This window comes from Anolis sagrei, chromosome 2 (assembly GCF_037176765.1).
Source record: "Anolis sagrei isolate rAnoSag1 chromosome 2, rAnoSag1.mat, whole genome shotgun sequence".
NCBI lineage: Eukaryota > Metazoa > Chordata > Lepidosauria > Squamata > Dactyloidae > Anolis > Anolis sagrei.
The window spans coordinates 137,542,592-137,569,286 of record NC_090022.1 but is presented as its reverse complement, the minus strand read 5'-3'; the positions used below and the strand labels follow the sequence as shown (position 1 = coordinate 137,569,286).

The following is a 26,695-nucleotide window of genomic DNA, read 5'->3' as shown; positions in this document are numbered from 1 at the left end:
AATGGTAACACATCCGGGTGTCTCCTGGGCAATATCCTTGAAGACAGCAACTTGCAAGTCACACCAGGGGTGACTTGCAAGTCGTTTCTGACATATTTTTTTTTAAAAAAACTTCTTTGCAAGGTGTCTGCTTGTTGGGGGTTTGAAAATGTGGGGGTGTAGAACCCTGGGCTCCCATCTTGGGTTCATTGCAGGAAATCTGAGATTATAATGTATTGAATGGTTGGGTGAAATGTGAAGGGCACCTTCCTCTTGAGGCTGGGCCTTTCCGCTTACTGTAACTAAAACCTCTGCCTGTCTTCATTTTTTCTAGGTGACAACTGACCTCTATCAGGTATTGGCAGCCAAAGGTTACCAGCTGGAGTTTCGAGGAGTTGTCAAAGTCAAGGGCAAAGGCGAGATGACCACCTATTTCCTGAATGGTGGCCCCACCAGTTAGCCTTTGCTACCAAGGGACCTATTAAGCTGGTCTTAGGCAGTGTGGAGTCAATTGGTTCGTTCTCTTTTTCTTTCTCTTTCTCTGTTTGCTCTGGATTTCAGACATACCCTTCTAAAATGCTGAGGGGGAAAAGAAGGCACCCTACAACCTCCAAAGTAGATATTGCCTGTGGTTTTGGAAAGAGAGGAGCTGTCAGGGGTCACTTTACCCCCTAAGAGACTTATTTTTTTATTTATTGGGAGCAAAAGCCTACCTTGCAGCATCCCCTTTTGGGCCCTGTGTGGGCGCCGTTTTGGAAGTAAGGGAAAGAAATCCATTGCTGCAAACCTTCTGCTTCTCCTGGGATGAACTGAAGAACCTGGCAACGGGAAACTGCAGCAGGACTTTTTAAGACCTTGCCTGCTCATATTTGTGGATCCAGAAAGCTGATGTTTGGTTTTATTGTTTGTATGGGGGTGGGGGAGGGTCGTATCCTTCTCCCATTCTCTTGGCCAGCATTGCCTGGATATTTTTGCAAGGTGCCCTTGGCCCAGACTTTCAGAAAGAGATGCAGCGCAGTCCTGGCGGGGAAGCGGCTTGCCTCCCACCCAACACCTTTCGATTGTTGTGTCCCTCTCTTCAGAAGAGCCACTCTGCCTCTGATTCTTTGTTTCTCTCTTTGACACGTACGCACATTCACTGTGACATTTGGGAATGTGCCTCTTCTTTTGTAGCAGGGGTCGTTGTTCCTGGGGGTACAGTTCTCATTTGCCAAATTACTTTGTCTGGCTGGAATTGAAGGACCTATGGTGATGAACACTGGGAGCGTATCCCCAAAAAAGGGGGCCTTTGGATGGCATTGGTGGTTTTGATGCCAAAGAGTAGGCAGGGAGTGGGCTTTGTTCCCTCCACTTCCCCTGCCGTATCTTCTCCCGTACTTACATTGGAAGAGTTACTGCTTTGGGCTACAAGTCCCCAAATTCCCCACAACCAGCATACTTGGGGATATGTAGTCCAAAAAAGTAACCTTCTCTTTCTCTCCATGGCAGAGGGAAAGAGCTGTGCCCACACCATGGAGAGACAACTTGCCTTAGTTTTGTGACATTAGGGGAGTGTGGTTTTGTCTGTATCCCCCTTTTCCCACCTTCTTTCTCGTCATGAGAGCCCAGCAAGAAAGGAATTAGGTGTTCTTTCATAGGTGCTCTCTCCTGAAAATGGAAGTTGGAGTAAGCTCCTTCCTTTCATTATGGTCCTTTTGTTACTATGTGCCAAGTCTCCTTCCTCTGCCCACAAGATTTCTCTCCTTGGCCTTCACCTCAAATGGTTTGCCCTTCTGGACTTAGTTTCTTTCAGGGTGGAAGGAGATGGGGTCAGGGAGGGGAAATCCTCCGTTTTTAAAATATATGTTTACAAACACCATTTGTTCCAGAACAGTTCTTGTACTCTCCCCCCCCCCCCCCCCCCATCCTCCCATTATTAGCTGGGATACTTGTATGAACTTCAAACAAGCTGGGGCCTGACTGCACTAGTGAACGGTTGCTCTGGACTCCATCAGTTGTGTAGAGGAAGATGTGTGTGTGTACATGTTAGAAAAACAGAACTTGAGGAAATTACTTGTTACGACTGCCTCTCTCACAACCTTTCAGCCCATAATGCCAGTGGCTTGGGACATCTGGGGGTTGCAGTCCAAGATCATTTTCCAAAGAGAAAGTAGGTAAGGCACATCTCAGCAAAGCAAGAACTTTGTGTGGAATACAAGTTGAAGAGCATTTGGCAGTGTGAGTTCAGGAGAAGGAGATTGCTGCAGTCATATTTTTAGTAGATTGAGGAGGTTTGGTTTCTATCTGAACAACTCCCAGTCACCTTTCTGAGCTTTTAAATGCATAAGAAAGCTCTGACTCTTGAGTGACAACAGACTGTGTGACAAGCACATGTTTGGGGAAGAGCCACTGCTTGTTGACATGGGGCAGATCTTACAAATGCAAGTTCAACATCAGAGCCTCCAGCCTTGAGGTTTCATATTGCAGAGAAAAGTGGCTCCCATTTTGAAAATGCTTCATTTACTGATGGTTGTCTTGGCTCCATTTATGGGCCAGTAGACATCTCAGGTAGCAAAGATTTGTAGCCCATTTCAGCCCCGGCTATGTCGTTTTCTCCCTTTTCTGGAGGAAATGACATTGTGATCGCTGCAACCAATGTTTTCCTCCTCTGTAGAGACCACCTTTGGCCCTGTTTCAAGAGGACTCTATCTTTGTAGCAGTTCTGGACTGAATGGGTTGCAAGTTTTTGTGGTGAAGGGACCCCTTACCATTTTTAGGTCCCCACTGAATTTAATACTGTCAAAATTGCAACACTTATCTCTCTCTCCCTTCTCCCATTGCTTCCCACTTCATTTCCACATGTCAGGTGGAATTCCCATACTAAAACAGAGTTTCCTTCAAAACAAGGTTTATTTTGCTCATCTTCTTGCTAAAAGTGGCACCAGTCAGAAACATTCAAGCCATGGGAAGGCAAGATACGTCTCTTGGTTGGGTCTCTGTTCTTTTTAAAGCAGATGAATGACAGGGAAAACCAAGTGTTTTTAATGCAAAAAATAAATCCAGATAAAGTGACTTTTTAAAGCAAGTTGGGGAAACTTTTTAAAAGAAAACATTCTTGATGGTTACGAAAGCTATTTTATTGCTTTAAATGTTTTAAGAGGAAAGTCTGATTTTTTTTTTAATGGGCAGCAACTGCCTTGGTGCACAGCCGGCGCATTATTGATGGGGGTTTGCTATGGGGAAGGAGAAAGGGGATTGGGAGGGCGCCATCCAATCCAGATTTCCCCACTCTTTTGACAGCTGGTCCTAAAATGGTTCAGTTGTATTCCTTGGGGGAGACGTGTGAGTGGAGTGGGTAATATGGCACTTATTTGGTACTCTTTTTTTCTTTTGTGTGTGTGTATATATATATATAAATATATAAATATATAAATTATATATTAAAGATCACTTTCTATTACATTGTTGATTTTTTTTCTTCTTCTGTGGTAAAAGCAATGCACTTGAACACCCCTCTGGCCCACCCAGGCAACATGCAAGTAGATGCTCATCATAACTGTATGATTTACAGTTGGTGCAATTAATAAATCATAACTCTTGTGAACACTTCTTTGGAAACAAATGCCAGCTGATCTGACCTTCCCCAGCCTGATGCCTTCCAGGTGTGTTTTGCTGCAATTCCCATAATCCCCAGCCAGTGTAGGAACACAGTGGAGAGGCAGAACTTGGGATCTTACTTAAACTCTTGAATCTCACTTTAAAAAATACAATCACTCACTGGGACCACATCCTTAGATGCCAAAAGTATTTCACAATGTATAGCCAGAGGTTCAGTTTGTAATGTCCTAACTGAACATTAGGAAGAACTTCCTGACTGTGAGAGCCGTTCAGCAGTGGAACTCTCTGCCCCGGAGTGTGGTGGAGGCTCCTTCTTTGGAAGCTTTTAAGCAGAGGCTGGATGGCCATTTGTCAGGGGTGATTTGAATGCAATATTCCTGCTTCTTGGCAGGGGGTTGGACTGGATGGCCCTTGAGGTCTCTTCCAACTCTTTGATTCTATGATTCTATGATTCTATGTAGGAGTCCCCAGTGGCACAATGGATTAAGCCCTTGTGCCGACAGGATTGCTGACCAAAATTGGGGAAGTGGGTGAACTCCTGTCTGTCAGCTCCAGCTTCTCATGCGGGACATGAGAGAAGCCTCCCACAGGATGGTAACACATCCGGGCATCCTCTGGGCAATGTCCTTGCAGAAAGCCAATTCTCTCACACTAGAAGCAGTTTCTCAAGTCGCTCCTGACATGAAAAAAAATATGTTGATTGTAAACATTTTGTACATGAACACTGGTATCCCTGTGCACCCTGTTGTCCTTGCCATCTAGGCTATAAAGCAAGAGTGGGACTGCAGTTGCAGCACTCTGTTTTTATTGCCCATACATACATGGTGTATCCCAAATGCAATGAGAATTATTTTTGTGCACAACACATAAGGGCCAGGAAAGGGCAGTGGGAATTGAAGCAGGAGGAGAGGAAACCCAGGCATACCCAGGTCCCATTATATACAATGTGTCATAAAATTGTGTTCCTTATACAAAATGGCAAAATGAAGGTTTGCTTATGAATTTTTCTTGTTGGCAGGTGGAATATTTTCAAATTATGGGTGGGGAATCGATGCAGAATTCACTGATAATGGGGGAGGGGCTGACTTTACTAAAAATGGTGAAAAACATATTGGGTAACGCTGATGAAAAGAATCCTTGATTCAAGTTCTATCAGTTCATCCAAGTCACTCAAACCACAGCCCAAAGGTCCCTCAAACATGTCCCCACCCCTAGTATTTACAGATATTTCCAACTGGGGGCAAATAAACACTGAAAAACAAGCAAGTCAAAATCAGAAATGGCTTCAAACTACAAGAAAGGAGATTCCATCTAAACATGAGGAATAACTTCCTGACTGTGAGAGCCATTCAGCAGTGGAACTCTCTGCCCCGGAGTGTGGTGGAGGCTCCTTCTTTGGAAGCTTTTAAACAGAGGCTGGATGGCCATCTGTCTGGGGTGCTTTGAATGCAATATTCCTGCTTCTTGGCAGGGGGTTGGACTGGATGGCCCATGAGGTCTCTTCCAACTCTTTGATTCTATGATTCTATGATTCTGGTTTGCTGAAAATGTATGTACATGGTGCATCTACATTGTCGAATTAATGTAGTTTGACACTTTAACTGCCACATCTCAATTCTATGGGATTCTGAGAGTTATAGGTTGGAGAGCCAGATAAGGTTCAAGACCTTGAAAAATAACAAGTTCCATGTTCTCATAGTATTGAGCCATAGCTTTTAAAGTGGTGTCAATGCGAATTAAGTCTACAGCAGAAATTTACCCAGTCTCACCAGTCATCACATTACTTTCTGGAAATAAATATGTTAGTAGCATTGTTACCTGAAAAGGTATTGTGTTGTGCAGTTAGTTAAGCATACGGGTGAATGATGCCATTTGGTGAGCCAGTTTGTCTGCCAGTTTTTACGCAAGAATAATAACACTAGCCAAGGAAGTATAAATGACATCTTGAGTCTCTCTTTATTAGTACCAGAGATGTGCCTGGCCTTAATGTGACAGCAGTTGCAGTGCAGCCATTGTATCTACTGCCACACGGAATCCGTCATGTCTCCCATTACAGTCCTCCAGGAATCCCTCAGAACATGGTGAAAAGAGGGTTGCTGATACCCATTCTGTCTACAAATCTACAGCAAAAAAAAAAGAGAGAGAGAGAGAAGAAAGCATTCGTTTCCTTTTTCTTATTTCTTATTGTGTGAACCAGAAGGGCAAGAATGCCATTTTAACATTGATGGTCAATTTATGGCTGTGGTGTTGGAGGAAAATTCTGAGAGTGCCTTGGACCACAAGAAGATCCAACCAGTCCATACTCCAGGAAATCAAGCCCAACTGCTCACTGGAGGGAAGGATATTAGAGGCAAAGATGGCTACATAATGAGAAGACAGGAAAGCTTGTAGAAGACAATGATACTGGCTGGGGGAAAAAGAAGGAAAAAGGAAGAGGGGCCGACCAAGGGCAAGATGGATGGATGGGATCCTTGAAGTGACTGGCTTGACCTTGAAGGAACTGGGGGTGGCCACAGCCAACAAGGAGCTCTGATGTGGGCTGGTCCATAAAGGCACGAAGAGTTGGAAGCGACTGAACAAATAAACAACAACACAAATATTATTGGACACTGACTCCCATAAGCCTTAAGACGCATAATCAGTAGTGAACAACAATGGGAGCTGCAGTCCATTAACATCTGGAGGGAAACACGTTGCCCGCCCATCCATTCAAATATGGTGCAGTCCCTAAAACAATTATAAGTCTGATGAAGGACAAGGAGAATCTGAGTTGTAATGTATATTTATTCATTTCATAGTTTTTTTTCTTAGGCAAGGAATAGAGTGAGCCCTCTGGACCAACAGGGGCTTGCTTCCAAGATACAAGCTCGGGTGGACGGCAAAAAAGCAGATGATAGGGTTGTTGTAGGCTTTTTCGGGCTATATGGCCATGTTCTAGAGGCATTCTCTCCTGACGTTTTGCCTGCATCTATGGCAAGCATCCTCTGAGGATGCTTGCCATAGATGCAGTTGAAATGTCAGGAGAGAATGCCTCTAGAACATGGCCATATAGCCCGAAAAAACCTACAACAACCCAGTGATTCCGGCCATGAAAGCCTTCGACAATACATTAAGCAGATGATACATCCCACATTATTACATGGTGGCAATATAAGCATGGATACATCCCTATCATTTTATGTATAAGACGTGAGGATCCATGGTTGCTCCAGACCCTATGGATCTGAGGTTTCACTATACTCAGGTGTGCTTTTGTGGCCTAGAAATATATCCTAGAGCACCTGGGATACTTTGCTCTCCCATCCAAATACTAACCAGGTTGGAGCCTGCTTAGCTTCTGGGGTTAAAGAGGATCTGGTGCCCTTCAGGGTGTTTAGACTAGTTAAACCTTATCAAACACTTATACATACACACTCTCTACTAAACAGAAAGAAAGAAAGGAGGAGCTGCTGAGCCAGGAGTCAGCTGTGCAGCCAAAATAGCAGTTTCCTTTATCAAGTTTTTTCATCTACTCAATGTTACCCAACATTGTATGTCTACATGAAACAATTAAGCATGATATCAGATGCCCATGTATGCTAAAAGGAAAGGAGAGTCCCAGTTTTGTAGTCGAACCCCTTCTGCCCCCTCTTGACACTTCATTGCAGGTGCAGTCAGTGCATGAGAACTGGAAATAAGCATTGAAAGGCTATTCTGTTCCTCTTAACATTCATTTTGTAACTGATTGGTTGACAGTAACTGTTTTGGTAGTTGTTATACATTATTGTATTTGGTTCCATTTTTAAAGAACTAGATATGTTAATCTCGTGCAGCATAAATAGGGAGTAGAAAAAGAGAAAAGAATGTATTATTTGGTTGTTGTAGGTTTTTCCGGGCTATATGGCCATGTTCTGGAGGCAATTTTTCTCCTGACGTTTCGCCTGCATCTATTGACCTCCTTACCTCTGAGGATGCTTGCCAAAAGATCTCCGACAGGCCCCTTCCCTAGCTGTTTTCAGAAGGAATTTAAAAACTTGGCTGTTCCGTTGTGCCTTCTCAGACTAGGAATCCCCACCCCAAGTCCTAATAGCACCTTAGCATAACTAATTGTCGCTGCACACCTCACTTTTAATCCTACGTGCCTCCTGCCATTTCAGCACTTTTAACCCTTGTACCCCATTGCGCCGGCCGAACCAGTTTTAATAATGTCTTGATGTACTGCCATTGTCGTTATTTTGCTTATTGTTTTGACTTGCTTTGCTATTGTTGTGTTATGTCTTCTATTGTATTGTGTTTTGAGGCTTCGGCCTGTGTAAGCCGCATCGAGTCCTTCGGGAGATGCTAGCGGGGTACAAATAAAGTTAATAATAATAATAATAATAATAATAATAATAATAATAATAATAGATGCAGGCGAAATATCAGGAGAAAAATTGCCTCCAGAACATGGCCATATAGCCCGGAAAAACCTACAACAACCCATGGATTCCGGCCATGAAAGCCTTCGACAATGTTTTATTTATTTATTTATTTATTTTGAGCATTTATATCCCGTCCTTCTTACCTCCGAGGAGGGACTCAGGATGGCTTACAACAGGCAGCCATTAGATGCCGACATGATACATTAAAACCACAATTACAATTAAACGCAATTCAAACAATTATAACATTCAATTTAAAACAGTTCACCAGTTTAAAATCATAGGGGGTAAAGGTAAAGGTTGTCCCTTGACATTAAGTCTAGTTGTGTCCAACTCTGGGGGTTGGTGCTCATCTCAATTTCTAAGTTGAAGAGCCGGCGTTGTCCGTAGACACCTCCAAGGTCAAGTGGCCAGCATGGCTGCATGGAGCGCTGTTACCTTCCCGCCACAGTGGTACCTATTGATCTACTCACATTTGCATGTTTTCGAACTGCTAGGTTGGCAGAAGCTGGGGCTGACAGCGGAAGTTCATGCCGCTCCTCATGTTCGAACCTGCAACGTTTCGGTTAGCAAGCTCAGCAGCTCTGCCATTTAACCCACTGCACCACCGGAGGCTTTAAAATCATAGTCCAGGTCAATCCATTGCGGCCATTCAAACATTCTCTTCCCAGTTGCTCCATCTATTGTTCAAAGGCTTGATCCCAAAGCCAGATTTTGAGTTCTTTTGTTTTGAGTTTTTTGTGTGTAGGCATAGTTTTAAGAGTAACTAGGGTTTTTTAAACTTTAGAACAGACTTTTATGAATATAAATCCACTTCTTGATCTACAGTTATAGTTATAAAGTCATAAAGCATACTTGCATAGATGTGAGAGGGAATATAAGGATCCAGAATGATGCAAATTACAATCCTTGTCCTTCCCCCCCCCCAAAGAGTTGAGTAAAGGCTTTTAGATCTCTATAATGTTCAGTTTGCATTGATATATGAAAACAATAAACCTATTCAACAAATGTCAGCTTCCTTGGGTTCAAGGCCTACTCTGAGAAGATTCCTTTTGTTAGATGTGCAATAGTGAGGACTCTTGTATGGACACCATGCAGTATACCATGAAGCCATATACCTCTGCTAATAACTGGAATATGTAGTTTTGATTTCTATAACTGGTAGTGAAAGATTTATTCATTATTTATTTATCATGTCAGAAGCAAATTGAGGGTACAGTTGTAATGTATTTAAAAACACAAACAAAGTTAAAAACTTGGCATTATACTAGATGTCCTTTGACCAGAAGCTGGCCACTTGGAATGCTTCTGGTGTTGCTGTGAGAAGGTCCTCCATTGTGCATGTGGCAGGGCTCAGACTGCATAGGTGGTCTGTGGTTTGCTCTTCTCCACATTCGCATGTCATGGACTCCACTTTGTGGCCCCATTTCTGAAAGTTGGCTTTGCATCTCGTGGTGCCAGAGTGCAGTCTGTTCAGCGCCTTCCAAGTCGCCCAGTCTTCTGTGTGTCCAGGGGAGAATCTCTCATTTGCTATCAGCCATGGACTGAGGTGCTGGGTTTGAGCCTGCCACTTTTGGACTCTCGTTTGCTGAGGTGTTCCTGCGAGTATGTCTGTAGATCTTAGAAAGCTATTTCTTAAGACATTGGCAAGCTGGCTGATATCCGAACAGGGGATGGGCCGGAGATGTCACTGCCTTGGTCCTTTCATTATTGGTTGCTACTTCCCGGCAGATGACAAGTGGTGCAATACCAGCTAAACAGTATAATGTCTCCAGTGGTATAGGGCATAGGCATCCTGTGATAATACAGCATATCTCATTAAGAGCCACATCCACTGTTTTAACATGGTAAGATGTGTTCCAAACTGGGCATGCGTACTCAGCAGCAGAGTAGCAAAACGCAAGGTCAGATGTCTTCACTGTGTGTGGTTGTGATCCCCAGGTTGTGCCAGTCAGCTTTTGTATGATATCGTTTCTAGCACCCACTTTTTGCTTGATAGCCAAGCAGTGCTTCTTGTAAGTCAGAGCACAGTCCAGGGTAACTCCCAGGTATTTTGGTGTGCTGCAATGCTCCAGTAGGATCCCTTCTCATTGGAAGCTGACAGTGAAGGAAGGCTATAGTGAAAGCTGGCAGTAAAGGAATCAACTCATTTGTAATGCAGTGATGGAGGAGAGTTCTATGGATATTGTGGGCTGCTAAAAGACATATAAATGGGTCCTAGAGTAAAGCAAGCCTGAAGTCTCCCCAGAAGACAAAGTTATACTTCAGAGGGGGCCCATTTATATGTAATAGGAAGAGACATGATTTACTGGAAAAGATAATAATGCTTGGTAAAGTGGAAGGTGATAGACTAAGAGGAAGACCACATTATAGATGGCTTGATTCAATCAAGGAACCTACTCTGCCCTGAGGCTGCAAGACCTGAGCAGGGCTGCTAATGATAGTCTTATGGGTGTCAACTGAAAGGAAATAACAATAGCAACAAAGCTCTTTTTTAAAAGTTTCTTATTGACTAGTGAAAAACGCACATGCTAAAGAGTGGAAATGACCTCACAAAACATTTAATTCAATGCAGGAATCCACAGCTAAAGCTTCAGTTGATGACATCAAACTCCTGCTTACAAACGTTTCACAAAATAGAGGGAACCACCCTCCAAGACAGTCTATTCCATCATCAGACAATTTTTACTTTCAATAATTCTTCCTAACTGTATTTTTAAAATGTTTAATCTGATTTTTTTTTAGCTCTTACAATATTGGGGTACATTTAGATAGATTATGATTTTGGAATATATGTTCTTTTCTCACATAGAGTGAAAAACAGGGTGAGATGTTTAAGATGGAATTCTTATTTATCCTAGTCATGTCTGTTACAGGATTTGATGCCCTTTAATCTCTGGCAAAGGCTTATCCAACAAAACATATCAAGGCAGTTCACAGTTTTTCATGCAACCACATTTTCCTGATAATCTTTCTTTAAAGTCTACACTACTTGAAATCATTCTTCTGTTCCACAGTTTAAGCCACCATACTCTTTGACAGGGTGTTTGAGTAGCTTTGCATTCAAATTTCATCATAATTTGACTGGTATAGCTCAGGCATGAGCAAACTTTAGTCCTCCAGGTGTTTTGGATTTCAACTCCCATAATATGTATAATGATAATTCATAGAGGATTGGTCCTGCCCTTTCCCCCCACCCCTTGACAGCCCCCTAATAATTATATAATGTGCATTGTTTTCACAGACAAGTGGCCATTTGGATCCACCATTCCATTTGACCCCATATTTTTACATTAATTTGTCCTGACATGTACTGAAAAATAAGCTAGAAAATGTGTTGTTGAAGACTTTCATGGCCAGAATCACTGGTCTGCTGTGAGTTTTCCGGGCTGTATGGCCATCTTCCAAAAGCATAGGAGAGAAAGCTTCTGGAACATGGTCATACAGCCCAGAAAACACATAGCAACCAAGCTAGAAATGCAAAGAGTGTTTGGATCCATAGAAAGGCATTCTGTGAAGAGAAGATGCATGACATCATGTCACCGCCTTCAGGGAATGCTGGTCTTGCCATTAGTTAGTTACACATTCTCATAACCTTGATTCAAAACCTCCTTCTTGGACTGAGAGTTAGAGTGGGGGTCTGAGTCTTTGCCGATATGCTCACTTTGTCATGGGACTCCTCAGCTGAGGGTATCTTGGGGTCCTCATCCATGGTATGGCGTCTTCTGGTTTGACTGAGGGATCAAGAGGCAACCACCAGCCGATATCCTGTGCACAGGTCACTGGCACCCTGTACTCTTGGTTGGGATCTAGGAAAGCAGGCAAGGCATTTGGTTTCTTAGATAGGACAAGTCCAAAATTGTTTGCAGTACCTCAGCATGAACTCAAGCAATTGTAAGGGCACCTGTACTGCAAATGTGGACCCAAAGAAGAGTTATGCTGAGCTTTGCTTGGACTGGATATAAGTATGTCTATCTCTCACCCTGCTGGCTACCACTTAGATTTCTTGTACTACCTCTCAAGGGCCACACTTTTACTAACTGGTGCAAAGACATTGCCTGAACCCTACAGATAATCCCAACCAAAATAAAATAAACCTATTCTATACATGGCTTATTTGTTGACTCACCACTTGACAAGTTTTATAGATCCAGTCTAGCTCAGCAAGGTTTAGACCAATATTCCCATAGCACAAGTGGTGCAAATGTGGTCCACCAAAAGGGGGCATGAACATTTGTGCATGCTAGGTAGCAACATCATTGATGTTGGAAGATAATGGGTGATGCAGTTCACCAACATTCGGGGAGCCAATGTTTCCCTCTTCTGTCATAATGATTGCCTCATGCCTTATAACCGTCCTGTGCTATGGCCATCTCCTCTACCTATGCCTTCCCTAACATAGTGCCCTAGATATCTTTTGAATACAATTCCCATCTTCCCTTGTATCTGGCCCTGCTTTTGGGTATTGAAGGTCACAAGTAATGGAGAGGCAAACATTGCCATACGCTAGACTGAAACAGCATGTGGTCAGAGATGATAAGAGATAAAGTCCAAGGAAAACCAAAGACGTTTTATGTTTTATGAAAACAGGTTTGCCTCACCCTTGTCATAATACAGAAATGGGAAACCATGGCTTCCTTCATCTCACTGGACACTTATCAGTTCTAGCCCACATAAGCAATGTGAGAGATGCTGGCAGTTGTGGTCTAACAACATCTGGATGACCACTGTTACCCACCCATGCTGTAAGGGAATGAAGATAATCACTGCACTTTTCTGAAGCCCTTGTGAGAGCCATGCCAAACCTACTTTTCTTGAGCTGCCTCCGTCTGACAGCTTCACGATACTTATCGTAGCTGCCCTGATGTACGGTGCCATCATACCCAGCTGGTCCTATGGGTGGCAGTTTGGGATAGAAAAGGTCCAGTTTGGGAGATGGTTTTCCCACTGAATATGAAGAAAATGGAAAACAGAATCAACAGTAACAACCCAATATAATCATTCTGAGAGACGGAAAGTCTCAAATCAAAGTGGAATGGAACAGGATAACACAAGTCTCCTGCCTGATAGAGCTCCACTTCTGAAACTTAAGCTGGGCTGCAAATAGTAGATACTAGGACATACCTAGGTATCTTATACTGTATGTGCAACTCTGACATTCTTCAGCATTAGCTATGATGCAAGGTATGGTATCATACTTTTCAATGAACTGAAGCTTACTTGCTAAGCACAGAACATAAATGTGTCTATCTTCAATAGTATTTGTTTCCCATTTGACTATTAAAGAACAGACAGTTTTCTAGTTTTCAAATGACCTTTGGAACCCAAACTCAGTGTAGGTAATGGCTCACCATGATGTAACACTGCAGGAGGTGGGGGTGGGGTGCAAAATTATGGATTTTGATACAATCCATAGATACGTTGTGTGTCATTCCAGAGAGAGAGAAAAGCACCAATACCACCTTAGGGGGGCATTTCCCTGGCTAGGCATTCAAAATTACCAAAACTAGAGAGAATAATGAAAAACAAATCATTATTTTAAAAACTCCTGATTTCCCACATCTGCAAGAAGGAAAAATCCTCAAGATCCTGCAAGGAAGACTCCAGCAATACATGGAGCGAGAGTTGCCAGATGTTCAAGCTGGGTTTAGAAAAGGTAGAGGAACGAGAGACCAAATTGCCAATATCCGCTGGATAATGGAGAAAGGCAGGGAGTTTCAGAAAAACATCTACTTCTGCTTCATTGACTACTCTAAAGCCTTTGACTGTGTGGATCATAATAAATTGTGGCAAGTTCTTAGTGGGATGGGCATTCCAAGCCACCTTGTCTCTCTCCTGAGGAATCTGTACAAGGACCAAGTAGCAACAGTAAGAACTGATCACGGAACAACAGACTGGTTCAAGATTGGGAAAGGCGTACGGCAAGGCTGCATCCTCTCACCCAACCTTTTTAACTTGTATGCAGAACACATCATGCGATGTGCGGGGCTTGATGAATGCAAAGCTGGGGTGAAAATTGCTGGAAGAAACATTAACAACCTCAGATATGCAGATGACACCACTCTGATGGCCAAAAGCGAGGAGGAGCTGAGGAGCCTTCTAATCAAGGCGAAAGAAGAAAGCGCAAAAGCCGGGTTGCAGCTAAACGTCAAAAAAACCAAGATTATGGCAACAAGAATGACTGACAACTGGAAAATAGAGGGAGAAACCGTGGAGGCCGTGACAGACTTTGTATTTCTAGGTGCAAAGATTACTGCAGATGCAGACTGTAGCCAGGAAATCAGAAGACGCTTACTTCTTGGGAGGAGAGCAATGTCCAATCTCGATAAAATAGTAAAGAGTAGAGACATCAGACTGGCAACAAAGATCCGCCTAGTCAAAGCCATGGTATTCCCTGTAGTAACCTACGGATGTGAGAGCTGGACCTTAGGGAAGGCTGAGCGAAGGAAGATCGATGCTTTTGAGCTGTGGTGTTGGAGGAAAGTGCTGAGAGTGCCTTGGACTGCGAGAAGATCCAACCAGTCCATCCTCCAGGAAATAAAGCCCAACTGCTCACTGGAGGGAAAGATACTAGAGACAAAGTTGAAGTACTTTGGCCACATCATGAGGAGACAGGAAAGCCTAGAGAAGACAATTATGCTGGGGAAAGTGGAAGGCAAAAGGAAGAGGGGCCGACCAAGGGCAAGATGGATGGATGGCATCCTTGAAGTGACTGGACTGACCTTGAGGGAGCTGGGGGTGGGGACGGCCGACAGGGAGCTCTGGCGTGGGCTGGTCCATGAGGTCACGAAGAGTCGGAGACGACTGAACGAATGAACAGAGAGAAGAGAGGGTTGATTTTTCTTTTAGGTTCTCCGGGGATGGACTAAGTTCTTGCCTTTCACCACTTTACTAAGAGAAGGGGGTGGTTCCTTTCTGATAAAGAGTTAAGGAATAGTTCTCAGATTAGTCTGTGGATAAGTTGGCACAGGTTTTGAAGATATTTTGTCTAAAAATAGTATATAAGGTGTTTCCTATCTGTGCTCCAAAATGGCTAGCAATAATAAACTACGAATGAAAAACAAATCATTATTTTAAAAACTCCTGATTTCCCACATCTGCAAGAAGGAAAAATCTAATAATGGCTTACCATTGATGTCCATCAGATCAGGAATTGGGAATTCTGGACAAAATTTGACTATATATTCTGCCATTCCTGCCTGACCTTTGGCTGTGTAATCTGGGCCTGGTCCAAAAATATTTTCGATTCCACTTGTGTCAAGCAGAGAACAAAGCTTCCAAGATGAGCTGTAGTGAATACCCATCTCTGGGATGGGACATGGTGATGAGGCAGACAGGAATGCCTCTTGCATTAGTCCAATGGAGGAAAATGTGCCTGGGAAGCAGCTACATTTTCAAGGATAACAACAAATCTGAGTGAAGATAACACTATAATCTGATCAACCCTGGATTATGAATGTTTGGTAGCCATACGTATAGCTATTACAGGTTGAGTATCCTTTATGCAAAATACCTGGGCCCAGTGTTTTGATTTTTAGTTTTTGGGAGGATCGTGGAACAGGTACATATCCCTCATTAGATAGCTTGGAGATGGGACCCAGGACGCAATTTCAAAGTATGGAAAGAAGACAGATGTAATTATTTCAAATTATTTCAAAGGAGACCTTTAATTCGGCCTAGGGAACGTGGAACAACATTAGTAATCCCAAATCGGTCTCCTGATATGGTAAGTCGGTGTAACCAGGATGGCGGTCCCTCCGAATTGAAAGTGGTGCTGTTGAACGCCAGATCTGTCAACGGTAAAACAACTTTCATCCAGGATTTAATCCTGGACGAACGGGCAGATCTGGCGTGCATCACAGAGACCTGGTTGGACGAAGCGGGAGGTGTAAATTTAACCCAGCTTTGCCCACCAGGCTTCTCTGTGCAGCACCAATCGAGATCCGGAGGGCGGGGAGGCGGAGTTGCAGTGGTCTATAGAGATTCCATTCTTCTGACCAGGGCCCCCATCCCGCAGTCAACAAATTTTGAATGCGTCCACCTGAGGGTGGGTGACCGGGACAGATTAGGGATTCTGTTAGTGTACCGTCCACCTCGCTGCACTACAGACTCCCTGACTGAGCTAGCGGGGGTGGTCTCGGACCTGGCGTTGGAGTCCCAACGGCTGCTTGTGCTGGGGGACTTCAATGTCCATGCCGAGACCGCCTTGTCGGGAGCGGCTCAGGACTTCATGTCTACCATGGCAACCATGGGGCTGTCCCAACAGGTATCTGGCCCCACCCACAGTGCTGGACATACATTGGACTTGGTTTTCTGCCAGGGATGGGAGGAAGGTGGCGGTGTTGAGGAGTTATCCATCTCTCCGTTGCCATGGACCGACCACCACCTGGTCAGCTTTAGACTCACTGCACCCCCCAACCTCCGCAGAGGTGGAGGACCCATTAAATTGGTCCGCCCCAGGAGGCTTATGGATCCAGACGGATTCCTGACGGCTCTTGGGGAATTTCCCGCCACCTCGGTTGGTGATCCTGTTGATGCTCTGGTCGCTCTCTGGAATGGGGAGATGACTAGGGCAATAGACACGATCGCTCCAGAACGTCCCCTCTCAAGTAGCCGAGCTAAACCAGCTCCTTGGTTCACCGAGGAGCTGGCAGCGTTGAAGCGAAAGAAGAGGGAACTAGAGAGCGTGTGGCGTTCGGATCCGAGCGAGCCAAATCGAACACGGTTTGTGTCCTTTTTAAGGGCATATGCCGCAGCAATAAAAGCCGCAAAGAAAACTTTCTTTGCGGCCACTATTGCGTCTGCAAAGAACCGTCCGGCCGAACTGTTCCGAGTTGTCAGAGGCCTATTAAAACCCGCCACTCAGGATGGGTGCCCTGATGACTCGGCAGCTCGCTGTGAAGCCTTTGCTCGGTTCTTCGCAGACAAAGTCGCTTTGATCCGCTCTGGACTGGATACCATATTAACGGCAGTATCTGAGGATGTAACACGAGCATCTGCTTGTCCGGTTTTGATGGATTCATTTCAATTGGTTCAATCCGAGGATGTGGACAAGGTGCTTGGAGAAATGAGAGCTACCACATGCATCCTAGACCCCTGCCCATCCTGGCTTCTAAAGGAGGCCAGAGGGGGATTGGCCGAGTGGGTGAAGGTGGTGGTTAATGCCTCCCTTCGGGAGGGCAAAATTCCAGCCAGCTTAAAGCAAGCTGTGATAAAACCGCTGTTGAAGAAACCATCACTGGACCCCACTCAATTCGTCAACTATCGGCCTGTTTCCAATCTCCCCTTTTTGGGCAAAGTCATGGAACGTGTGGTGGCCTCACAACTCCAGGCATTTTTGGTAGACACGGATTATCTGGATCCGGCACAGTCTGGCTTTAGGCCGGGGCATGGTACTGAGACAGCTTTGGTCGCCTTAGTGGATGATCTGCGTCGGGAGCTCGACAGGGGGAGTGTGTCCCTGTTGGTGCTGCTCGACCTCTCAGCGGCCTTCGATACCGTCGACCACGGTATCCTTCTGGGACGCCTCGCGGGGATGGGTCTTGGAGGTACTGTTCTGCAGTGGCTTCGCTCATTCCTCGAGGGTCGGTCTCAGAAGGTGTACTGGGAGACTCCTGTTCAACCCCACAACCTTTGTCTTGTGGGGTTCCTCAGGGTTCAATACTGTCTCCCATGTTGTTTAACATTTACATGAAGCCGCTGGGCGAGATCATCCGGAGTTTCAGAGTGCAATGTCATCTGTACGCAGATGATGTTCAACTCTGTCACTCCTTCCCACCTGCTACTAAGGAGGCTGTCGAGGTCCTGAACCGGTGCTTGGCCGCTGTGACGGTCTGGATGGGGGCGAACAAATTGAAATTGAATCCAGACAAGACAGAGGTACTCCTGGTTAGTCGCAAGGCCGAACAAGGTATAGGGTTACAGCCTGTGTTAGATGGGGTCGCACTCCCCCTGAAGACGCAGGTTCGCAGTTTGGGTGTGATCCTGGACTCATCGCTGAGCCTGGAACCCCAGGTTTCGGCGGTGACCAGGGGAGCATTCGCACAGTTAAAACTTGTGCGCCAACTGCGACCGTACCTTGGGAAGTCTGACTTAGCCACGGTAGTCCACGCTCTGGTTACATCCCGCCTTGACTACTGCAACGCTCTCTACGTGGGGTTGCCTTTGAAGACAGCCCGGAAGCTCCAATTAGTCCAACGGGCGGCAGCCATGATACTAACAGGAGCGGGGCGCAGGGAGCACACAACTCCTCTGCTGCACCAGCTCCACTGGCTGCCGATTTGCTACCGGGCTCAATTCAAAGTGCTGGCGTTGGCCTTTAAAGCCCTAAACGGTTCTGGCCCAACTTATCTATCCGAACGTATCTCAGCCTATCAGCCCACCAGGACCCTAAGATCTTCTGGAGAGTCCCTGCTCTCTATCCCGCCGGCTTCACAAGTGCGGCTGGCGGGAACGAGAGACAGGGCCTTCTCTGTGGTGGCCCCTCGGCTTTGGAACACCCTCCCTATAGAGGTACGATCAGCCTCCTCGCTGATGGTGTTTCGGAAGAGACTGAAGACATGGATGTTTAAACAAGCATTCGGTTAATCCGTTGCAACGAATTTTGATGACTAAAGGCTGGTAATCATGGACGACGAATTTTGGATTGTGATTTTAGTTACGAGATGCATGGGATTATTATTGGTGGCCCAATAATTTGTATTGTATATGTGTTTCATGTTTTAAATTGAATACTGTTTTTAATTGGTTTTAACCTTTTAGTTGTTGTAAACCGCAATGAGTCGCCGACTTAGGCTGAGATATTAGCGGTATACAAGCGCATAAATAAACAAATAAAAATAAATAAATAAAAAATCCAATCCTGAAATCCTTGGGGCCAATCCATATTGTGGCTTTTACCTGTGATCACTGGATTTATTCAATACTTTTTTCAGAGTTCACATACATTCTGTGTTCATCATCTCTTATGGCATTATTACATTAGCATTTTGTGTCTATGCAATACTCTAACCACAAATCGACTTTAGTCAAGAACATCCACTTCACATTTTCTTCTGGCTCGTTTTGCATTGGATAATAAGCAGGAAATCTTTTGATTCCTGACTCCTGCTTCAGCATTGACATAAACTAGTACATACTCTCCATTGAAATATTCTAGGAGAGCCACCCCTCAATCATTTTCTGAAGAGAAATGGACAACATGGAAATAGAAAAGACTTGCCTCCATCAGTTTTGTATCACCTCAAGGTAAAGTATCCCAATTACTGCATTTTGTTAAGAGTGATGGGAATTTCATATCCTCTCTCTAAGAGTAGCAATTCCAAGGCTTGCTGACATGAAGCATTTGTTTGAAGGTGTATTTCCAGAACTGTACATGTTCAGGAAACTCATGAAAGAAAGCTAAACTTGGATGATGAAAGAAGTGTTTCTGGGCAACTTCCTTACCTGGCACTTTATGTTGGGGTAATGTTAGTCTTCTGTCACGAAAAGGATCTTGATAACCCCAAAAGGTTAATCCAAAGAAAGTCATCCCCTGGCCCTCCCTTCCCCTGCAGGTTCAACCACAGTCTCCTGACTACAACCTTCTGACTCTTGGCTTCTAAAGCATGTTTACCAAGTTGCTATGGAGACAAACAGTTCAACCCAGTTCATGGCATTTCTTTAACAACTGAAAAGTCAGGTGTGCAAATGACAATTGTGACACATTTTTAAAGTTTATAAAAAGTCTGACTACAAAGAAAAGAGGGGGAAAGAAAGAAGTGGAAAAAAGAGGTGGAAGAGAGATATACACTAAGATATGTATGTGGGCTAGGCATATACATTTACATGAGGGGGTCTTTTTTCAAAAATATATTTTCTTGAAAGTGACATCTATGAAACACACATCCATGAGCAGCTTGAAGGAGGAGATATACTGATCATTCACTTCTGATGAATGAGTGTGTAGACCTTTTAACAGCAGTATGGGCAGGCAGGATTTATCCATGCTGAGTGATTTTAGTTACGGTATATCTGCTAAGATGCGCTTTGCTACTCCAAAAGCCAGATTAAGACACAAATTAGGTTTGAAGGCAACAAGAATAGAGGTTTATTCTTTTAGGCCCAAAAAGTCAGAATAGTCTGCACTCTCAAAGATCTGTGCTGCCTGCATTGGGAAATGCATAGCATATTTATTTATTTTGACTGCTGTTTGAAACACCCTTGTGAGCCTCTTATTGGCTGAAAAATGATTCAGGTTTCCATTGGCAGTGGATTATCTCAGATGTCATCACTGTGTGAAGTCTGAAGTCTGAGTCCATTTCTGATTCCAAAAGTGGTGCAACTCCCAGGAATGTGGTTGACAAACATGCAAACGAGTCCATGATTGGTTTAGCAATTCAGGCTGAGTGTGTACAAAGGAAACGATCTGGTAGAACATTATGAGAAGTTCTGAGAGACAAACAGTACAATGTGCTGACCTTTATCAGCTGACCTTAATGGGAAGCCGGAAAATCCCTCAGCAACCACAAGAAATATATACATGAAAAGAGGTCTTTTGTTAATAGGTTTTGTATGGTCCGAAACTGCAATAGCCTTATATGCCTACAGCACTCTCCTCTTCTGCCTCTGGTCTCATTGTGATAGGATTAGGCAATTGAGTGTGCATAGAGATATTCCCAGGTTACTTTATATACTGAGGTGAGGTTCGCTGAAAATACATACATACATATCCAGGTTATAGGTTAGAAGGGGGAAAGGGTTTGTTGCCTAAAATTGCAGAAAGGATTTTTAAAAGTTTTTGTGAATGATCCCTTTTAGATTTATGAATGGATGAAACCAAGTAGACTTCTAGAGGTTTGTGAAATGGAATTTTCCCATGGACATAACTATCCCTGATTGATGGGGTAATTGGCCATTTCCTCTTCTGATGACTTTTCTTAGGGCGATGTTTAGTTAAGATCATGTAAATTTCCTTTTGTGTGTGGCTGGTTTGCATTCCAGGGTGGGTCAAATGAACAAGGAAAAGGGTGAAGCAGAGTGTACAGCTCCCAGGTCATTTAAAAGGCTGAGCTCTGTCAGTCCATGATAGTTCATATGATTTCTCAGTAACAACTATTCATTAAAATCCAAACTGCAAAGATAAAAAAATAAAAGAATATGTGTTTCTACAGGCAACTGTGATAACCGGAGAAAAACAGTTTGATGTTACTGAAGTCTGGTTTGAGGGAAAAGGTAACTGAAATAATGATTTTAGAATCACCAGCCCAAACAAAGTGACTCAATAAATTTGCAGAATTTTATTATTTATATGTGATTACCAATAATAAAAAAATGTGTGGTTTGCTTGTCACTTGTAGTAAACACTGAGTACAGAAAAAGAGAACAAGCAATAAAAAACATTGTGTTTTTCCATGCTGTTTTGATTATCTCCCTCTCACACACACCCTCCCCCTGTCTAAACCTTTTGCTGGTTTAGTAATTTTCCATTTTCCTTTATTTCTTTTGCCCAGTTCCTACAGCACAATGAATAAAACTACGAGCACATCTGGGACTATGGAATGATGCCTTTGGGTACATCTTCACTGCAGCTGATGCAGTTTGACACCACTTTAACTGCCACAGCTCAATGTTATAGAGATGCTAAAGGCCTTGTAAAAATGTGCCTTTGGAGGTAGAACAACTCTAACAGAGGCACAATTCATTCATTTATTCTGTGATACCATGCTTACTGTTTCTGCATTTGCTTTATTGTTGTTGCTTTTTAATTTTTTCTGCTACCAGATCAAGACATGACCCCACTCTGTCCCATCATTCACTGATGTTTCTTGGCTGATTTTGTGTGTGTCAGGAGCGACTTTAGAAACTGTATGTTGATTCCAGTGTGAGAGAATTGGCCATCTGCCCAGGGGTCACCCAGATGTTCTAATGTTTTACCATCCTTCTGAGAGGCTTCTCTCATGTCCCCACATAGGGAGCTGGAGCTGACAGAGGAAGCTCAACCCACTCTCCCAAAATTCGAACCACTGACTTCTCAGTCAGCAGTCCTGCTGGCACAAGGGTTTAACCCATTGCACCACTGGGGGCTCACTCTTGACTGATAAAACCCCGCTATATTTTTTTGAGTTCAAAAATTCGGTGTCGACTGATAAAAAACCCAAAATTTGGAACCAAAATATAGCGAGTAAACTGTTCTCCTGAACTCCTCGTCGGTTGAATGTAACACGTAGTGGTAAAAGCTGAAATAAGGGCAATGAGAAATGTTTTCCTAGTTTCCAACAGACCTTACAACCTCTCAGGATGCCTGCCATAGATGCAGGCATCAGGAGAGAATGCTTCTACAACAGGGGTCCTCAAACTAAGGCCCGGGGGCCGAATACGACCCTCCAAGGTAATTTACCTGGCCCTCGCTCAGGGTCAGCCTAAGTTTGAAATGACTTGAAAACACACAACAACAATCCTACCTCATCAGCCAAAAGCAGCCCACACTTCCCATTGAAATACTATTAAGTTTAGATTTCTTAAAATTGTTCTTCATTTTAATCTCTGCCTATGAACCCACCAGGAGTTTGAGATCTTCCGGGGAGACCCTGCTCTCGATCCCGCCTGCTTCTCAAGCTCGGCTGGCGGGGACGAGAGATAGGGCCTTTTCTGTGGTGGCCCCCCGGCTTTGGAACACCCTCCCCATAGAGGTACGATCAGCCCCTTCGCTGATGGTGTTTCGGAAAAGATTGAAGACATGGATGTTTAAACAAGCATTCGGTTAATCCGTTGTAACGAATTGTGATGACTAAGGATTGGTTATACACGGACGATGAATTTTGGATTACGATTCCAGTTATGAGATGCATAGGATTGTTATTGGTGGCCCAATAATTTGTACTGTATATGTGTTTTATGCTTTTAACTGAATATTGTTTTTTAAATGTTGTAAACCGCAATGAGTCGCCGATTTAGGCTGAGATATTAGCGGTATACAAGTGCATTAATAAATAATAAATAAATAATTACTGTATTGTTTTTAAGTGTTTTGGCACTACAAATAAGGTATGTGCAATGTGCATAGGAATTCATTCATGTTTTTTTCAAATTATAATCCGGCCTTCCAACGGTTTGAAGGCCTGTGACCTGGCTCTCTGTTTAAAAAGTTTGAGGACCCCTGCTCTAGAACATGGCCATATAGCCCAAAACACCTTCAACAACCCAGTGGTTCCGGCCATGAAAGCCTTCGACAATACAATATTTTCATAACTCATTTATTGCAAGTCGCTTCTGGGGTGAGAGAATTGGCTGTCTGTAAGGACGTTGCCCAGGGAACGCCCGGATGATTTGATGTTTTTATCATCCTTGTGGGAGGCTTCTCTCATGTCCCCGCATGAGGAGCTGGAGCTGATAGAGGGAGCTCATCCGCCTCTCCCTGGATTCGAACCTGCGACCTGTCAGTCTTCAGTCCTGCCGGCACAGGGGTTTAACTCACAGCGCCACCGGGGCTCTTGCAATTTCTGAAGTCGGTCCTGACACGACAAAACACTCATTTATTTATTAATGGATTTAATAATAAATAAGTTATATAAAACATTGCTTCCATTAAATAAACTTCCTAACTGCCCTTAATGAATTCGCTTGTAGACTTCACCCATCCACCCACTACTGCTGCGGAGGCCTATTCAGACACTGCAAGACCAGAATGTTCAATTCAGGTGGATGAGACAGTCAAGTTAATACCGGAAGTTCAAGACGCCATACTTTCCCAGTGGAGAAGGAACAGGAAGTGCGTAGTAGCGCATACCAGAAGCGGCGAGAGGAAGAGGCGGGCCGTCCCTTGCGTGCGTCTCACGGCGCGTGCGTGTAGCGTGCGTCTCGCGGCGCATGCGTGGTTGTCGACGGCGACGGCGGCCATCATGGCGGTGTGTGGCGCGGCGGCGGCCGAAGCGGCTGAAGTCGGAGGGCGCTGGTATTTCACTCGCGAGCAATTGGCGCGGAGCCCTTCCCGCCGCGCGGGCCTCGACCCGGACAAGGAGCTCTCCTACCGGCAGCAAGCGGCGAACCTGCTCCAGGACATGGGCCAGCGCCTCAATGTGTATCCCTTTGGGAACTAGGCCGCGGCAGGCAGGCAGGCGGGCAGGCCGGGCGGGAAGGCCGGGAAAGCCGGCTTCGGAACGAGCACGGCCCGGCGGGGCTTTGGGCAAGCGGCTAGAAGCGCCTTTTAGGCCGCGCCTGCCCAGGAAGGCGCCGGGACTCGGGAAGGGAGGCGTGCGGCACCGGAAGGCCGGGCGGGGCTTGCTGCTAGGCCTCTCTGGGAGGCCTCTCGGGTGGAACGGAAGGAGGGAGGACGCCCGGCCCGAAACGGCTGTGTGGTGAGGCCCAAATCTCCGGCGACGGAGGGGTCACAAGCAGGTTGAGGGCCCCTTCGTCGAAATGCCTGGGAGCGGAAGTGCTTTAGGCCTTTCCCCGGGTTTTGAGGTCCCCGTATTTACACAGAATTAGTTTGTGTTTCATATCTCCGTATATTACCTACAATTTAAAAATAACATTTGGCACAAAATGTGCTAATATTTTAATAATTTTCCGCACCAAGCAACGCTTGTTTACTTTAAGAAATCCGAAAGCAGAGGTGGTACTCAGCCACCTATATGGACAATTTTGAAGTATTTGGGGTATGGGATGCACATTTAGGTTCTGGCTAGCATCTTCCTGAGACGTGATTTCATGTGGACTTCTCTAGAACGTACTGTGGTCCTCTCCTTTAACCAATGGGACTAAAATGAAATAACACAGCGTGGAACCCCGCACCAAAAACTAATGTTTCTAATTCCATTAATGCTCATGCTCATTTTTGTTATAAAGCAAATGTGGCCCAATCCCCACCAGCCATGTGGACAATTTTGGAGTTTTTCAGAATGTGGACAAGGGTTACTCAACCTGTATTGGGTAATAAGTGGAAGGGGGACTCTTTTTGTGATATGATTCAGAGCTAGTTTTGAGATAACGTTCCTGTTGGTGGATCTCTACAGGCCCAATGTTCCGGGTTCTACTAGTGGGCCTTTGCTGCAGTTAGATTGAATAGGGCCTATTCTGTAATCTCATCCAATATCGCTGCATGTCACTGCTCATTGCACAGAATGGGTGGGGATAGCAATAGAAACTTGTGGCCAGTTCTATTTTGGAACTAGCCCAACTGTTTACAGTGGCTCATAGTTGGGGGATACTCTGAATTCAGGGCCAGAATTATAAGTATCCCCTAACCTCACGTTACCCCAGATCAGGTTATGCAATGTTTGGCCTCCACAGAGTGGATCCACATCCCTTCTGCAATAAGTGGTCAGATTAGATGTTGCCCAGAGTTCTCAAGGGTTTATATATAAATAAGGGGAGAAAGACGGAAAAAGTAATCCAGTCCTGGCTCTTACATATTTTGGCCATTTTGAATTTTTCAATACTGGCATTGCTTTTGATTCATTTTTCCATCTCAAGAGGTAACATAATAATGGCTCCTGTAGGTTGTATATTTGCTTAAAATATTGATATGCATTCTTTTTCACAACATTGTGAAATTGCAGCATGACCTGTTACAGTCAACAGTTTTTGCATGAATTGCAACAAAATAGATGAATAATTGTCAGTAGGCTTAAAAACGTCAGTCTGATTTTTCCTTAACCATAATACTGTAGTTCCCAACTGACTATTAACACAGCCATTGTCTATATGCATCGCTTCTACATGGTTCAGTCTTTTACCCAGTTTCATCGGAATGTAAGTATCCATCAAATTGTTTCTGGTGCTTTCTTGATCTCTGTGTAGCTTTGCTAACAGGGTAAAGGGAAGAAATCCTGTCTAAGATACAGGAGTAGAAGCCCAGTGAAGAGTGTTCTAAAACATATTGGACCCCATGAAGTTCACCATGACATGGTTAAAAAAATCAGTTATATCCCTTTTTTGTTATAACATTTGTTATCATTTTCTGGTTTAAAGTATTCTTTATACTAATGATAAAAATAAATCAAAATAAAGCATATCCATTACTCTGCATTGATACTAAAAAAATAAGGCAAGAGCAGACTAAAATGTAAAAGCAGCAGTAGTTTCATGTAAACAAATCTGAGGACAAATTCATAGCTCAAAATGCTTGTCTCATTTTGAGTGTGTATCTAACAACACAGAAGAGAGGTGCCCTGCAAAGTTCTTGACAAAACGCCTTAAAATTTGGGCACTACAACTGAGATGGTCCACTCCTCATTTATTGTTTGCTCTTATTAAGTAATTTTTAAAAGATCAGGTATTTCTTTAGATATGTGTCAAGTGGATGGTGGGAATCAACAGTAACTTTTCAGTTAGGGTTGACAAATTTTAACTGAGGTTGTTACAGTTGCGATTCCAAGGCTGTTCATTCAGCCATCAAACCACCTTTTTCTGACATTAAAATGGGGGGGGGGGGGGCATACCTTTTAACCTAAAAATTACTTCTTAAATAGTCAAAGTGTGCTTTTTCACTGTTCCTTGCATCTCCTATTTTGGGGGCAATATTTGAACATGCATATGGTCCCTGGACCCATTGATTTTGTTCCCCTGTTTCACATAAAAATCAGTACTATGTCTCAGTAAAATTGGATGACATTTGCTCACAAATCATCAAATTGGTTGGGTGTTTTACTTTTGCAGAACTTGGAGGGTGGCTGATGTGAAGGAAGAGAAAAGGGTCCTTGTCCTAAACATTTATTTGATTTTTATTTACCCTATTTATA

The 26,695-nt window shown here is 44.1% G+C and overlaps 3 protein-coding genes and 1 long non-coding RNA gene across 7 annotated transcripts in view; 2 read left to right on the top strand and 2 right to left on the bottom strand.

Annotated features, from left to right (window-relative positions):
* ADCY6 (adenylate cyclase 6) overlaps positions 1-3,418 on the top strand; it is a 64,786-nt gene extending 61,368 nt beyond the window's left edge. For all 3 annotated transcript variants that reach the window (XM_060764134.2, XM_060764135.2, XM_060764136.2), the window contains exon 23: positions 314-3,418. In XM_060764134.2, the coding sequence (XP_060620117.2) occupies positions 314-439 (126 nt within the window). In that variant the 3' untranslated portion in view covers positions 440-3,418. The remainder of the gene's footprint in view (positions 1-313) is intronic.
* A 2,089-nt stretch (positions 3,419-5,507) lies between these two features.
* SPMIP11 (sperm microtubule inner protein 11) lies at positions 5,508-19,525 on the bottom strand. Of its 2 annotated transcripts, none has more exons than XM_060760941.2 (4): positions 19,422-19,525; positions 12,786-12,923; positions 11,641-11,785; positions 5,508-5,696 (listed from the first exon to the last, which is right to left on the bottom strand). In XM_060760941.2, the coding sequence occupies exons 1-4, from the start codon at positions 19,504-19,506 to the stop codon at positions 5,648-5,650; spliced, it is 417 nt and encodes a 138-aa protein (XP_060616924.2). In that variant the 5' UTR covers positions 19,507-19,525; the 3' UTR covers positions 5,508-5,647. The 2 variants fall into 2 exon arrangements, with proteins under 2 accessions (XP_060616924.2, XP_060616925.1); XM_060760942.2 differs by lacking the exon at positions 19,422-19,525 and adding an exon at positions 15,106-15,205.
* Positions 19,526-23,193: 3,668 nt separating this feature from the next.
* LOC132768347 (uncharacterized) lies at positions 23,194-23,954 on the bottom strand. Its single transcript, XR_009630698.2, has 2 exons — positions 23,679-23,954; positions 23,194-23,467 (listed from the first exon to the last, which is right to left on the bottom strand). It is a non-coding gene; the product is annotated as an uncharacterized lncRNA (long non-coding RNA).
* Positions 23,820-26,695, top strand: part of CCNT1 (cyclin T1) — a 13,122-nt gene continuing 10,246 nt past the window's right edge. The window contains exons 1-2 of the mRNA XM_060764137.2: positions 23,820-24,033; positions 25,625-25,706. Coding sequence (XP_060620120.2) covers positions 23,855-24,033; positions 25,625-25,706 — 261 coding nt within the window. The 5' untranslated portion in view covers positions 23,820-23,854. The remainder of the gene's footprint in view (positions 24,034-25,624; positions 25,707-26,695) is intronic.

Bases quoted from the DNA above. Each gene is read 5' to 3' on its own strand.
- SPMIP11 (XM_060760941.2), bottom strand. From the start codon at position 19,506: ATGACTTTCTTTGGATTAACCTTTTGGGGTTATCAAGATCCTTTTCGT. The intron at 11,786-12,785 runs GTAGGTTTGGCA...CTGCTTTCCTAG, and splicing joins ACGGAGGCAGCTCAAGAAAA to ATCCCAACCAAGAGTACAGG. The intron at 5,697-11,640 runs GTGAGCATATCG...TTTTTGCTGTAG, and splicing joins CTGAGGAGTCCCATGACAAA to ATTTGTAGACAGAATGGGTA.